Source organism: Heptranchias perlo, chromosome 11, assembly GCF_035084215.1.
Source record: "Heptranchias perlo isolate sHepPer1 chromosome 11, sHepPer1.hap1, whole genome shotgun sequence".
NCBI classification, from domain to species: domain Eukaryota; kingdom Metazoa; phylum Chordata; class Chondrichthyes; order Hexanchiformes; family Hexanchidae; genus Heptranchias; species Heptranchias perlo.
Genome location: NC_090335.1, coordinates 3,426,880 through 3,443,140, shown reverse-complemented (window position 1 = coordinate 3,443,140; position 16,261 = coordinate 3,426,880). Strand labels below are relative to the sequence as shown.

Below are 16,261 nucleotides of genomic sequence, written 5' to 3'. Positions count from 1 at the left end.
GTTCACATCAGGGTGTGATGGCTGACACTGCCCAGTACACACAAGGCCTCTCGGGTGCTTAGGAAGAAGTCCATCTCATGCTTCATCCTGCTAGCCGAGGAAACCCGATAGGTGTTGGCGGAGAGAAACAGGAATGCTGGAGGGGAAAAAAGGATTGTGTTTTTTTTTAACAACTGATTTATGCTTAAACCTAAAAACTGAAGAAATCTAAAAGTTGTAATTCTGTAGCATTCTCTGGAAAAAAAATGTCTGGTTACTTTGGTATCTATTGCACATTTGATGAATGTTTTCACTGTTCATTATGTATTTGTGGAGAAAATAGCACATTGTAAATAATTTCGAGACTTGACCTGATCTATGTAGGTTTGCAGAATATTACCTTTTCGTGATGTCTTTCAGGAGATTTACATGGAAAACTAGATGACCTGTTGCTAATATTCTACAAGGTAAGAAAGCGAGTTCATTCTTGAATATAATTACTTATTACACATTGAGGTGTGTGTCATAGACTGGTGAAAAAGTGTTGGATAGTTCACTAGTTAATGTAAATGCTTCAGTTTTTATATAGCTACTCAATAACTGATCAGCCGTGAGGAACAAATATATCAGTAAGTTACTGAAATACATATTTTTATCATTTATAGGGGGTGGAGTGATGTTTTATACTCAAGGATGCAATGCTTTCTACTTTTTGCCCCCTCTGTCAGTGTCAAGTATCCCAGGGTTAGGTATGGCATGGTCAAATGGAGGGGAACTCTCTCTGTTTCTTCCAACAAAGTCACTTTATCCGAACCTGGGAAGGTTGCCCCTCCCACAAGAGTGTAACAGTTCCATTTTCCACTTTAGTAGCTTCTGTAGCTTCTCTGAGTGAGATCGCTATTGGCTTACCTGAATCACGATGCCCCTGACAGCTTCACCCATTAGTTGCTCCATTGAATCAGGAGCATATTTAAAAGTGTCATTGCTCTGTTTCCCTCTGCCCGGCTGACCATGAAAGAAGGTAAGACTTGGTACTGTCACCAGTCTTAAGGTCAGCACATGCTCCCCTCTGCTCATTGGCACTTTAATTTTAAATGGTGCTCATGGGCACGATTGTATCATTGAAAAACGGGTGGGTTGGGGGCGGGGGGCGCATTCAAAATCACAACCATTTCGGACCCTCTCCAACTCACCCACTTCTGGTTTTCACGGGGGCGGGACGAGGGGCGGGCGACCAACCTGCTCCCAGGAGGCGGGTTGATGATGAAAACCTTTCAAGGAGGCTGCGGGCCTCCATTTTTACAGAGTGTATGATTTCAACCCCTGACAGGTAGGTGCCTTTCTGACACAGCTTGTGGGCCTAGAGGAGCAGGAGAGCTTCCCCCATGCAGTTTGCAGGTGACACCAAGATTGGTGGCATTGTGGACAGTGAAGAAGGTTATCTGGGATTGCAACGGGATCTTGATCAATTGGGCCAGTGGGCCGATGAATGGCAGATGGAGTTTAATTTAGATAAATGTGAGGTGATGCATTTTGGTAGATCGAATCGGGCCAGGACCTACTCCGTTAATGGTAGGGCATTGGGGAGAGTTATAGAACAAAGAGATCTAGGAGTACAGGTTCATAGCTCCTTGAAAGTGGAGTCACAGGTGGATAGGGTGGTGAAGAAGGCATTCAGCATGCTTGGTTTCATTGGTCAGAGCATTGAATGCAGGAGTTGGGATGTCTTGTTGAAGTTGTACAAGACATTAGTAAGGCCACACTTGGAATACTGTGTACAGTTCTGGTCACTCTATTATAGAAAGGATATTATTAAACTAGAAAGAGTGCAGAAAAGATTTACTAGGATGCTACCGGGACTTGATGGTTTGACTTATAGGGAGAGATTGGATAGACTGAGACTTTTTCCCTGGAGAGTAGGAGGTTAAGGGGTGATCTTATAGAAGTCTATAAAATAATGAGGGGCATAGATAAGGTAGATAGTCAAAATCTTTTCCCAAAGGTAGGGGAGTCTATAACGAGGGGGCATAGATTTAAGGTGAGAGGGGAGAGATACAAAAGGGTCCAGAGGGGCAATGTTTTCACTCAAAGGGTGGTGAGTGTCTGGAACGAGCTGCCAGAGGCAGTAGTAGAGGCGGGTACAATTTTGTCTTTTAAAAAGCATTTGGACAGTTACATGGGTAAGATGGGTATTGAGGGATATGGGCCAAGTGCAGGCAATTGGGACTAGCTTAGTGGTATAAACTGGGCGACATGGACATGTTGGGCCAAAGGGCCTGTTTCTATGTTGTAACTTCTATGATTCTATGATTCTATTCTATGCCCAACAAGCCTACCTGCATCGACCCCCACAACGGTTGTGGACCCCCGCGATGACCCCCGATCCTGACACCTAACGATTGCGGACTCCCGCGATGGCCCCGGTCCCGATACCGCCCTCCCCGCCCCGTGACTGACCCCCGATCCCTCCCCCCGTGACTGACCCCCACCATGCTCACTGGTGCCCACCTGTGCCCCACATGTCCACCTGTGCCCCCGTGCCCACTTGTGCCCCCCATGCCCACTTGTACCCCCATGCCCACCCTATGTCCACCCATACCACTGTGCCCACCCATCGTCTCCATGCCCCTTCCCCCTCCTTACAAGCAAAGACTTACCTGAAGACTTACCTGAACATGTCCTCTCCCTGGCTGCTCTCCCGTCCGACAGAGACTAGCCTGTCAATCAGGCCGGTCAGTCGGACGGAAAGCGACAAAAAAATAAAAAAAGTCCTTACGTCAAAATCTTAAGGATGTCTGGGAAACCCATACTGCCGGGTTTCCCATCCGCAATTTGACCATCCCACCCCCTTCACGGCTCGGGGTCAAAATCATGCCCCATGTGTTGACCGTATGGCCAATTGACTACTTTACCAGCTGGTAACTACTTTTGTGGTGAGGCTGGTGGAGGGAGGCAGATCTCCTGCAATATAAAACACGCTTCTTATTACAATTAAAGTGGGATGAGTGGAGGAACTGACTTGAGAAACCTGCAGGAGCATTTCTTACATTGTCATTTTGGCAACTATTTAAGAAAGGAGGCAGAGAGAAAACTGGGAACTATAGGCCAGTTAGCCTGACATAGGCCATCGGGAAAAGGGCTGGAATTCATTATTAAGGAATTGATAATATAATATGATTAGGCAGAGTCAACATGGTTTTATGAAAGGGAAATCGTGTTTGACAAATTTATTAGAGTTTTTTGAGGATGGAACTAGCAGGGTAGATAAAGGGGAACCAGTGGATGTAATATATTTGGATTTTCAAAAGGCATTCGATAAGGTGCCACATAAAAGGTTGTTACACACGACAAGGGCTCATGGGGTTGGGGGTAATATATTAGCATGGATAGAGGATTGGTTAATAGACAGAAAACAGAGAGTAGGGATAAATGGGTCATTTTCAGGTTGGCAGGCTGTAACTAGTGGGGTGCCGCGAGGATCGGTGCTTGGGCCTCAGCTATTTACAATCTATATTAATGACTTAAATGAAGGGACCGAGTGTAATGTATCCAAGTTTGCTGACAATACAAAGCTAGGTGGGAAAGTAAGCTGTGAGGAGGACACAAAGAGTCTGAAAAGGGATATGGACAGGTTAATCGAGTGGGCAAGAAGGTGGCAGATGGAGTATAATGTGGGGAAATGTGAGGTTATTCACTTTGGTAGGAAGAATAGAAAAACAGAATATTTTTTAAATGGTGAGAAACTATTAAATGTTGGTGTTCAGAGAGATTTGGGTGTCCTCGTACAAGAAACACAAAAAGTTAGCATGCAGGTACAGCAAGAAATTAGGAAGGCAAATGGTATGTTGGCCTTTATTGCAAGGGGGCTGGAGTACAAGAATAAGGAAGTCTTACCATAGTTGTACAGGGCTTTGGTGAGACCTCACCTGGAGTACTGCGTATAGTTTTGGTCTCCTTATCTAAGGAAGGATATACTTGCCTTAGAGGTGGTGCAACTAGATTAATTCCTGGGATGTTACGGTTGTCATATGAGGAGAGATTGAGTAGAATGGGCCTATTCTCTCTGGAGTTTAGAAGAATAAGAGGTGATCTCATTGAAACATATAAGATTATGAGGGGGCTTGACAGGGTAGATGCTGAGAGATTGTTTTCCCTGGCTAGAGAATCTAGAACTCGGGGGCATAGTCGCAGGATAAGGGGTCGGCCATTCAAGACCGAGATGAGGAGGAATTTCTTCACTCAGAGGGTTGTGAATCTTTGGAATTCTCTACCCCAGAGGGCTGTGGACGCTGAGTCATTGAGTATATTCAAGGCTGAGATTGATAGATTTTTGGACTCTAGGGGAATCAAGGGATATGGGGTTTGAGCGGGAAAGTGGAGTTGAGATTGAAGATCAGTCATGATCTTATTGAATGGGCCATATGGCCTACTGCTGCTCCTTTTTCTTATGTTCTTATCTTATGTTCTTATGTCAGTGCTGCCGAATGTTTATTCTAGCCAATGGGTCCCTGGTCCAGACCTAGAGTGAGAGCTTACTGTAGTGACAATTTAGTTCCAACTTGTAGTCATTTATGGCCAGTTATGTGAGGTATATATGCATGCATTAGGAACTGGGAGAGGGTGCTGAAACTTACATCCAGCAGATGTTGGAAATTTTCATTCCTTTAGTCTGGGCTGGATTCTAATCTAGAGCTGAGGGAGTAACATTCGAATCCACTGCCACGTGCATACTGGGAAAATTGAGTCTTCCTTGTAGTCACCCCTGAATGTAAATATCAGTTGAGACAAGACTTTAAACAGCTTTACTAACTGTGAGTCCAGTGTTCCAGCATTGTAGCTTGCATGGTGCCCTCTTTCGTGCAGAGCTGAGGGATTGTCAGAGGTGTTGTCTTCAGATGAGACATTAAACTCAGGTCGTGTCTGTTTAGGTGGATGCAAAAAATCCCACAGCACTGTTCAAAGAAGATCATAGGAGGTCCTGCTGGTGTGGTGGCCAACATTTATCCCTCAACCGATTCCACCCAAACAGATTAGCTGGTCACTTATCATTGCTGCTTGTGGGATCTTGCTGTGCACAAATTGGCTGCTGCGTTTTGCGTACATTACAACAGTGATTGCACTTCAGTAGTAATTAATTGGCTGTAAAGTGCTTTGGGACATGCTGAGGATGTGAAAGGTGCTATAGAAATACAAAGTGCTTTCTCATTTCTTTCTTTTTAATTTTACAGATGGAGTATCTATAACAGCATTCAGTTTTCCATTTAAACAAATACATTTTGATTCCACAGAATGGTCTTCCCACACCTGAGAAACCGTACGTGTTTAATGGGGACTTTGTTGACAGAGGGAAAAGTTCCATGGAGGTTATAATTATCCTGTTTGCATTTCTTCTGATCTATCCAAACGATTTGCATTTAAACAGGGGAAATCACGAGGATCATATTATGAATTTAAGGTGAACTCATGTGTCTTTCAATCGTTTTCTGTGACATTACCTGTCTGTACTTAGAGCTCCGAGGCCTTTTCAGTGGATTAACATCTAGAGGTTTGCAATAACAATTTTGTACAGAATATATATATAAAATATAAATTCACTGATCCTGTACTGCACCCAGAAGGTGTGTGGGACAGAGAATCAGCAGTACAGGACCTGCCCCATCTCCCCTTGAGTGTGTCTCACCACTGGAAATACAGGAACGGTTATATAAGCTAATGCAGAGATCATAATAGATGCATAAATACTTTCTCGTTCCTCTCATGGCCCTATAAAATCGCCTCTCTAGTTTTTTGGCAGTCTCCAAGAACAAGAATTCACTGCCTGAAAGGGTGGTGGAAGCAGATTCAATAGTAACTTTCAAAAGGGAATTGGATAAATATTTGAAAAGGAAAAATTTACAGGGCAATGGGGAAAGAGCAGGGGAGTGGGACTAATTGGATAGAACTTTCAGAGAGCCGGCACAGGCACGATGGGCCGAATGGCCTCCTTCTGTGCTGTATGATTCTATGTTTATTTGATCTATGATTTGGCTTTCAGTGGATTAATTATTTTAAGAATCCAGGTCAATTGCAATTGCTTCCTTTACTTTTCACTGACGTAGCGTTCACAGTCTGTTTCTGTCAGTTCGCAGGGTATATTCAAATGAACTCAGTAAATGTGATCGGCCGTGGAGCCTACCTACAGATTCTGACTAAATACCACTCAACAGCCTCTTTGAGAATAGAGCCTGTTGACTCCTGCTTAACAAACAGAAAGCAAAACAGAATGGAAGGAGCACTGAGATTTGTAAAATCTTTGGGGCAATTGTAACCCTACCCGTCCGGTGGAAACCAGGCAGTTAAAATCACCCAGGGTACTTACCTGCTCTGGAGATGCTGGGGGCTGGCAGTTCCTCATCCTAAACTGCTCGACTGAGCAGGTGTCAAGCACAGCTGCCCAAAGCTAGTGGGGTCCTTTCCACATATGCGTGATGAAGTTCTCAGGACCAAGCTACAATTTTAACTCACCGATCTCAGCGGGGATCCGCAGTGAGTTTCCCGCCATGGGGATGAGGATTGGGGCCAGAATCATAGAACCTTACAGTGCAGAAGGAGGCCATTCGGCCCATCGTGCCTGTGCCGGCTCTTTGAAAGCTCTATCCAATTACTCCCACTCCCCTGCTCTTTCCCCATGGCCCTGCAAACTTTTCCTCTTCAAGTATTTATCCAATTCCCTTTTGAAAGTTATTATTGAATCTGCTTCCACAGCCCTTTCAGGCAGCGCATTCCAGATCATCACAACTCACTGCGTAAAAAAATGTTTCCTCATCTCCCCCCTCAGAAGAGGCACAAAATGATACGTTTTTAAAAAACTTTTTCTTTAACTTTCCTTGTGGGGCCACGAAATGCTGACGTGACCCGCCCCCAAGACCCGACAAGAAAAGCTTAGGCCTCTCCTGCCGTGGAATCTCCCCTCTCCCCACCCCACCCCACCCCATTCCCGATCATGAGACTCAGGCAGTCCATCCTGTCACTTCCCTGGTCTGGGTGGGCGGCCCCTGGGCTGAGCAATTGTCCAGCGCTACTTGCCAACTTCCCGGCTGGAACTGGAATGAGGCCCGGGAGCTAAAATACCCTGGTCTGCTTTCTGGAGCATGGCGTGAGTTTCTACTCACCTGCTGAAAAGTGGCCCAGAGTTTGTCTTTATTTGTAAGGAATCTTACAACACCAGGTTATAGTCCAAAAGCTTTATTCAAAATCGCAAGCTTTCGGAGGCTTCCTCCTTCGTCAGGTGACAAAGGAGGAAGCCTCCGAAAGCTTGTAATTTTAAATAAAACTGTTGGACTATAACCTGGTGTTGTAAGACTCCTTACATTTGTCCACCCCAGTCCATCACCGGCATCTCCACATCATGTATTTATTTGTGCATAGATAACAATTGCAATTGACTCAGGATTTTTGCACATAAGGGGGAAATTATTTTGTTTCTCTTCAGACTGCGCACAAAAAGATTTCCTTGCACCTTTGAGCAGACACAATGTTTTGGAGCTTATTATTTCTTCTGTGTTTTCATTTCAAAGAAATTCACATTTCTGATTGGGTTTTCCCAAAACAGGAAATGAAGCAAGTCCTTGGCAGAGAACCAGAGAAAGAAAACAAACAGAGTCTCCTTTCATCCACCGCCTACAGCAGGAAACAGACAGATTAGTGGAGTTAAATATTTTTCAGTGTAGATACAGGGCCAGTGAAACTGCTTGTTACTGAGTGGATTTGAGTGATGATAAATCACTTGCCACAACAAATCAGCTACCCTGATGATAATGACTATCGTAGAATGTTTACAGCATGGAAGGAGGCCATTCAGCCCATCGAGTCCGTGCTGGCTCTCCGCAAGAGAAATCCAGCTAGTCCCACTCCCCCGTCCTATCCCCGCGGCTCTGCAAATTTTTTTCTTTCAAGTACTTATCCAGTTCCCTTTTGAAAGCAACGATTTAATGAATGCATTCTTCTGTTGTGAGCCGTACAAGCAGTGTCGTCCTCTGCTGCTGTGATCCGCATGCCTTAAACGATCAGTGGGTACCGGACGTTCATAAAGAGAGCTAGTATTGCAGCTAAAGTGCTGAGGACAAAGTATCGGATGCAGTCTTGGTCTGAGCAGTCTGTGAGCTGAGTTCCTGAGAGCTCCTCGTTGATCCGAGGCTGCAGTGGCCTAAGTCGCTGATTCTGCCTGCCTGGTGTGCGTGGTGCCTCTTCCCCAGTCTCTTCTGCCTCCAACTCCTGCCATATTAGAGAAGTCTGGGAGGCTGTCCCGTCCGCTTCCGTCGTGCACTCCGCTCCGCGGTTAGCAGACCTCCATATTAACTCCCCCCACGCCTTGGGGGGGTGGGGGAGGAGGAGTGAATAAGTCAAATTCACATCACCTGACCCCAACTCGACCCCCACCCGACCCCATTCTGACCCCAACCCGACCCTAACCTGCTGCATAGGGGCCTGCTGCCACTCTGCCGGCGGTGATTATGGGGTGGCTGCATTTCCCGCTGTGGAGAGGCGGGGGGCTTGTTAATATAATTAAATCAGGGCTCTATGATACAGATAAGAAACTGAATTGAATTTCACTGCTGCTCCCGGGGAGGCCCGCGGGGTGTGTGCTCCCGGGGAGGCCCGCGGGGTGTGTGCTCCCGGGGAGGCCCGCGGGGTGTGTGCTCCCGGGGAGGCCCGCGGGGTGTGTGCTCCCGGGGAGGCCCGCGGGGTGTGTGCTCCCGGGGAGGCCCGCGGGGTGTGTGCTCCCGGGGAGGCCCGCGGGGTGTGTGCTCCCGGGGAGGCCCGCGGGGTGTGTGCTGCCGGGGAGGCCCGCGGGGTGTGTGCTCCCGGGGAGGCCCGCGGGGTGTGCTGCCGGGGAGGCCCGCGGGGTGTGTGCTGCCGGGGAGGCCCGCGGGGTGTGCTGCCGGGGAGGCCCGCGGGGTGTGTGCTGCCGGGGAGGCCCGCGGGGTGTGCTGCCGGGGAGGCCCGCGGGGTGTGCTGCCGGGGAGGCCCGCGGGGTGTGCTGCCGGGGAGGCCCGCGGGGTGTGCTGCCGGGGAGGCCCGCGGGGTGTGTGCTGCCGGGGAGGCCCGCGGGGTGTGCTGCCGGGGAGGCCCGCGGTGTGTGCTGCCGGGGAGGCCCGCGGTGTGTGCTGCCGGGGAGGCCCGCGGGGTGTGTGCTGCCGGGGAGGCCCGCGGGGTGTGCTGCCGGGGAGGCCCGCGGGGTGTGTGCTGCCGGGGAGGCCCGCGGGGTGTGTGCTCCCGGGGAGGCCCGCGGGGTGTGTGCTCCCGGGGAGGCCCGCGGGGTGTGCTGCCGGGGAGGCCCGCGGGGTGTGCTGCCGGGGAGGCCCGCGGGGTGTGCTGCCGGGGAGGCCCGCGGGGTGTGCTGCCGGGGAGGCCCGCGGGGTGTGTGCTGCCGGGGAGGCCCGCGGGGTGTGCTCCCAGAAACAGCAACAGGGCGGGAGGAGCCCACTGGCCAGAAGAGAGCTAGGTAAGTTTTACAACTTTGCCTGGTTTTAAGCTCCTTGTGGGCCAGGAAGAGCAGGAGTACTTCCCCCAGATCTCACGAGGAAGCCTTTGGCATCCTCCTCCCCCTCTCCCTCCCCCGATCACAGTCAGCATCCTCCTCCCCCTCCCCCGATCACGGTGGGCATCCCCCTCCCCCTCCCCCCATCACGGTCGACATCCTCATCCTCCTCCCCCTCCCCCGATCACGGTGGGCATCCCCCTCCCCCTCCCCGTCCCCCTCCCCCCATCACGGTCGACATCCTCATCCTCTTCCCCCTCCCCCGATCACGGTCGGCATCCTCCTCCTCCCCCTCCCCCGGTCACGGTCCAGTCTACCACCCTTTGTGTGAAGAAGTGTTTCCTGACTTCTCTCCTGAATGGCTTGACTCTGATTTTAAGGTTGTGTCCCCTCATCCTAGACTCCCCCACCAGCGGGAAAAAGTTTCTCTCCATCCACCCTTTCAAAATCCTAAAAAACCTCAATCAAACCACCCCTAAATATCGAGGCCTCAATGTTTACTGTGATATGTAGAGTTTATTTCCCTCCAAACTACTTGGTATGCATTGCTCATTTTTATTCAATTGTTTCAGATACGGTTTTACAAAAGAAGTTATGCAAAAATACAAGGTAAGGACTTTCCTTTAATCATCTTAAACACCTCAATTAGATCACCCCTCAAATATCGAAACTCAAGGGAATACAAGCCTAGTTTATGCAACCTGACCTCATAATTTAACCCTTTAAGTCCTGGTATCACTCTGATGAATCTACGCTATACCCCTTCCAGAGGGGATCTGACCAAGGCGCTGTACAACTCAAGCATCACTTCCTCACTTTTGTATTCCAACCGCTTTGAGATATAGGCCAACATTCCACTAGCCTTTTTGATTACTTTTTGTACTTGTGCCACTAGCCTTTAGTGATTTGTGTATCTGGACACCCTCCACAGTTCCGAGTCTCTCCCCATTCAGAAAATATTCTAATTTATCTTTCTTGGGTCCAAAGTGGGTGACCTCACACTTCCCCACTGTGAATTCCATCTGCCACAGTTTTGCCCACTCGTTTAATCTGTTTATGTCCCTTTGTAACTCCCAGCTCCTATCTATACAACTTTGTGCTTCCTAATTTTGTATCATCTGCAAACTTGGATACACAACTCTCTCTTCCTTCATCCAAGTCATTGATATATAGGGTGAAAAGCTGAGGCCCCAGTACAGATCCCTGGGGAACATCAATTGTCACATCCCATCAATCAGAGGATGTTCCCTTTATCCCGACTCTCTCTCCTATCTCCCAACCAATTACCAACCCAGGTGGGGAAGTTACTAGAATCTATCGTGATCTTTATCTGGACTAGAAATCTTTTCACAAGAGAAAATGATCTCCCTCTCACTTGTCAAGGTGTAAGTTCTTCCAGTACCTGACGCTGACCTGTCTACACTAGGTTTCCTTTGGAATGTTTAATTTGTTGTGATGGATTTCACAGAGTGACCTTCCCTTTTACTAAGGTCAGGGAGGTAGTTTTTCCTTGTGGTACATCAGTGGGATGTGGAGAATGCTTATGCATCCTAAATACTGTATCCATAGATAGACCTGTAAGACATTGACTTGGCATTTCCTGGGTGCAAGGTTAGGCTTTCTTTGAATTGTTTTGCTTTCTTTTCTAAAACAAAAGTTTAAATTTGTTGGCCTAGAAATTAGATGGTTCCTGAATCAGGGAGCGATCCGATGCAGCCCACACTGCTTGTACCTAGTAGACCTCAACATTGGTCCTCTGGCCTCCTTACTATAGAGATCTGGGCACCAGTCTTGGCCCCAGGGGCAGCTCACCGGTTGTGGTGGGGGGGTGGGGACGAGCAAGATCAGCCAGCTGGGATGTTGGTTGAGGGCAATATGTGGAACTGGGAAAGGTGGGGGAAGCAATCGAGATGGGGGAGACCGCTCACAGTCTTAAATGTACAGCACTCCTACTCCACCTGGCTCCACGTTCAGGGAAATAAAAAACATTTTACCAAATTTTTTGCTGGCAGCCTCCAATGGTCTCTTTAAAGATGTCAGGCTTGGCTGCTTTTCATTTGAGAAAACCAGATCACAGCACGCATGGCGCACGCATGCTCAGTCTTGAATCAATTCCGGCAATGGGCCTGAAATAGGCATTAGCCTCTCGATTTGGTTAGGAAATGGACCTAGCGCCAGTTTCAGGCTGGCGGTATAGGCCGTCCTAACGAATATGGTGTGCGGCGCATTCCCGGCACGGAATGAGCGCACACGCTACATGTCATGGTGGACCCTTCAGCGCTCGTTTTTTTGCCTGAGAAATGGTCACTGCATGATCTAATTTCTAGGCCGTTGACTTGATCATACAGCAATGGGTGGAGTTTAGACTGTCTCAGTACAAGGCAGCAAAGGGATCCTTTCCCTTTTCTTGTCCTGTTTGTTTCTGTAAGGAACGCTGTGTCTTCTACCTGTTGTAATCTCCCCTGTTCAGTATCTCCACCTCATTCAGTACCTACAGCAGTGAGGCCATTACCTATCCCCAGACCTCCACTATTGCCATTTGGAGCCAGTCATCAAAGGGTGCAAGAGTGGATTGAGGGGAACTCTGGGTCTGACGTTCCTTCCCTCCCTGCGGAAGCTGCCTGGACAATTCCAGTAGCTTGACTGAGATTGGTAGCTCACTAGGCGGTGAACCTTGCATGAACACATGTCACACAGTCCATAGCATGGGGCGTTGGTGCTTTGCTCTTTAACTGCCTTATGTTTCTCTAACCTGCGTTTGCTTTGCTCTAGAGATATGTCAGCTTCAGAATGTTTGTGGTCAGTAACTCTTTAATATCTTTTTAACATCAAATGTACTGCAGCATGGTACTCTCAGTTCATATTGGTCATTTGTTTAGTCACATGGAAGGAAGATTCTTCACCTTGTACAAGATGTGTTCAGTTGGCTGCCATTAGCAACAATAATTGACTACAAGGTACTAGTTGTCCATGGAGGAATCTCGGACACAACTGATCTGGATATCCTGGCTTCAATAGAAAGACACAGGGTAAGGGGAAAATGTTGTTTCATATATATCACTATTTAAATGGAGGTCATTGTCCTACGTGTCCCAGTCAAGGCATTGTGCAATTAAAATGGAAGGAAAGTCCAGCTGATGTAATTTCCATTCAAAGTACTCCCTCCAGCTTTGTCACACTGCACAGAAGAAGGCCCTTCAGCCCATCGTTCGTGTGCTGGATTTTTTGGTGGAGATGCAGGGATCTTATAAAGATCTAGTAATAAGTATGTATTTTGCTTCAGAATATCCCATCAGATTTGCCATTGTAAGTCCCCTGCCCTCCCCAGTTGTTCTGTTTGGTTAATGAGAGAGGACTATGTGTCGACGGGAGCAGCTTCATTGACTCTAATGGGGACAGGAACTTTGGACCAGCTCGGGAGCCAATCCAGAGCTGATGCATCCTGAACCTCTGTCTGCTGGCTTAGTACACGACAGTGGAAGTGTGGTTTTCCAGGGATTCCCCCTAGACTTTCCTTTCTTTTTTAGTGGGAAATTGATCATAGCATTCTATAATATTTCATAGGCTCACTTAACCGTTTCATGTTAATTGTAACTTCCAATATGATCATGACTATCCATTATAGCAAAAATACTCTTGACTTTTGATTGCGGCTAATGTTTTATCCTGATGTAAGCAAAGAGGATCAGTCTGAAATTTTCATTGAATCTGCTTCCAAACTGATATTCCAAGTCAGTAAAATACGTTCCCTAATGCTAAACTGCTCTTGTAGAGCAGGTTTGTGTTAATCACTCAGATATCACTCTAGTTCTTTACAACTAAATTGAAGGTGATGTTGTGATTAACAGTACGGTCATCAAAGAATAAAATTATTAGCCATGATCACCATGAGAAAGAGCTCGGCACCTAGTGGACAATGGCTTGGAATCAAATCTGATCTATTGTTTTTTCTGTGATGAGATGTATGTTAAACTACTGATAGATTGCAACAGTATCAAGAATACTTCATTCTTTTGCAGTTTAAGTCTGCACTCAGGCCACAAAAGGGAAGTTCAGGAAATTCCAATGAAAAAAGCCAAGGGAAACTCAACTTAAAGGGACAACCTTCAAATATGCCAGACGGTAATGGGAATGTCCAAGAACAGCTGCTGAAAATGTACAGCGCCTCCAGGATCAGTCGTTTCTCCTTCAAAAAGCAGAGCATTGCATCATCATCTCCGTCAGTGTCAAGTTACAGGAAATTGAATGGCGACCAACATTGCTTGAGTGAAGAAGTGCCCCCAAGTGCTTCGAAGTGCAGACAGGAACAGCTGTTAGATGATAATGAGCAAGAGGGGGCCCAGAACAATGAGCAAGGCTCCACTGCAGACCGAGAAGTGTCTTGCCTGGACTGTGAAGTGGCATTTCCCAAAGTGACAACAAAAGAAGAGGAGTGGAATCAGGTGAATATACTCTGGGTTCTGAGCAGGCAGCACAAGTCCCCCTAAATTCCCAATCTCTTATAATCGAGCCCAGAAATCTCCCAGGTAATAGAAATAAGGTTCACTGTCTTGACTTATAATTGAAGAATGGCAGCATACCCAAGGGAAGATGGTTCCCCTGGAGCTATTCCTCAGCAAAAGAGAGGGAATGAAAAACAGGGGACTCCACTTCATTGCCTGATGGGATCTATTTGTGTAGTTAGGTTTGGGTCCACCTGATATCATAAGTAATTTTTGCAGTTTGGGCAGTCACGAGAGTTACTGTTTATACAATGAAAGTGCAGAGAAATGTCAGCATTTGAATTTCAAAATATGCTTTTGTTCATATGCAAATATTTGGCATTTCAGCTTTAGTTTGTGTTTATGGAAGGCGCACAGTAACTGGCACAAATCTAGGGACAAGTACAGGAATAAAATAAGATTTTTTGTTAATATTCTTATATTGAATTTCCCAAATGATGATTTTAATTCCAATTAATAACAGCAACAATATGGTTCATTGTCAAATAGAGAGAAGCTTTTAAAATGCAAGGCAGTGCTACATTTTCAGTGAAATTCGGATGGTTCAAAACTGAAGCTTCACAAGGCCCCTGAAATAAAGAATGAGGAGTTTGAGCAGTTATGTCCAGGATGTTTACCCCGGTATTCCTGTGCCGGTGAGTTCAGTGATGTACACTGTAAATTCCGTGGTCTAGTACACCATTCTCACTGTCGATTACTTCCTCCATATTTTCCTGCATTTCTAATTAGATCAAGACGCAGCGGCGAATTGAGAACGGTGCAGCCACTGGCCAATGTTTGCTACATTCATTCTATACCAAATCTTCTTTGTAGTTTTTATGTAAAACAGCGACCAAATTGAAGTTCCCACTTCTCCCTTCTGGCCTCTGAAGAAATAGAACAATTTTAAATCACCGTGTACAAATTTGATGAAGCAATAAACTTTAGAATTAGAATCTTACAGCACAGGAGGAGGCCATTCAGCCCTTCGTGTCTGTGCCGGCTCTTTGAAAGAGCTATCCAATTAGTCCCATTCTCGTGCTCTTTCCCCTTAGCCCTGCAATTTCCCCCCTTTCAAGTATTTATCCAACCTAATCCAATACTGGAAAATACAAGGTGATAAAAATTGTTAACAGTTGAATTATTGCATGATTGTGCTTCATAAGTTTCAGCTCATAGGAACATAGGAACTGGAGGAGGCCATTCAGCCCCTTGAGCCTCTTCCGTCATTCAATTAGATCATGGCTAATCTGTACCTCAACTCCGTTTACCCGCCTTTGTTCCATATCCCTCGATACCTTTACCCAACAAAAATCTATCAATTTCAGCCTTGAAAATTTCTAGTGACCACAGAGTTTTGGGATAGAGACTTCCAGATTTCCAATACCCTTTGTGTGAAAAAGTGCTTCCTGATTTGACTCCTGAACGGCCTAGTTATAATTTTATTATGCCCTCTTCTTCTAGACTCTCCCACCAGCAGAAATAGTTCCTATCGAATCCCTTACTCATTTTAAATACCTTGATTAGATCACCCATCAAACTTCTGAACTCGAGGGAATACAAGCTAACTTTATGCAACCTGTCCTCATAATTTAACGCTTTAAGCCCTGGTATTATTCTGGTGAATCTGTGCTGCACCCCCTCCAAGGCCATTATATCCTTCCTGAGGTGCGGTGCCCAGAACATATTGCAGAACACCAGATGGGGTCTGACCAAGGCTTTGTACAACTGAAGCATCACTTCCTCATTTTTGTATTCCAACCCTCTTGAGATAAAGGCCAATATTCCATTAGCCTTTTTGGTTACTTTTTATACAAGTGCACCAGCTTTTAGTGATTTGAGTTCATGGACCCCTATATCCCTTTGCTCCTCCACGGCACCTAATCACTTACCATTAAGAAAATATTCCGATTTGTCTTTCTGCAATCCAAAGTGAATGACCTCACACGTCCACACATTGAACTCCATCTGCCATCGTTTTGACCACTCAATTAGTCTGTCTATGTCTCTTTGGAACTTTCTGCTCCCATCTACACAACTTACTGTGCCACCTAACTTGGTGTCATCTGCAAATTTAGATATACAACTCTCTATTCCTTCATCCAATTGATTGATATATATGGTGAAAAGCTGAGGCCCCAGTACCCACCCCTGGGGAGCACCACTTATCATATCCCGCCAATCAGAGAACAAACCCTTTATCCCTACTCTCTGTCTCCTATCTCCCAGCCAATTACCGACCCACATCACAAGGTTACCTTAAATTTTGTGCACTCTCTTT

The 16,261-nt window shown here is 46.7% G+C and overlaps 1 protein-coding gene across 2 annotated transcripts in view; it reads left to right on the top strand.

Moving 5' to 3' along the window:
* ppef1 (protein phosphatase, EF-hand calcium binding domain 1) overlaps positions 1–16,261 on the top strand; it is a 159,409-nt gene that overhangs the window by 78,151 nt on the left and 64,997 nt on the right. For both annotated transcript variants that reach the window (XM_067992435.1, XM_067992434.1), the window contains 5 exons: positions 400–446; positions 5,268–5,434; positions 10,072–10,108; positions 12,379–12,528; positions 13,519–13,941. In XM_067992435.1, the coding sequence (XP_067848536.1) occupies positions 400–446; positions 5,268–5,434; positions 10,072–10,108; positions 12,379–12,528; positions 13,519–13,941 (824 nt within the window). The remainder of the gene's footprint in view (positions 1–399; positions 447–5,267; positions 5,435–10,071; positions 10,109–12,378; positions 12,529–13,518; positions 13,942–16,261) is intronic.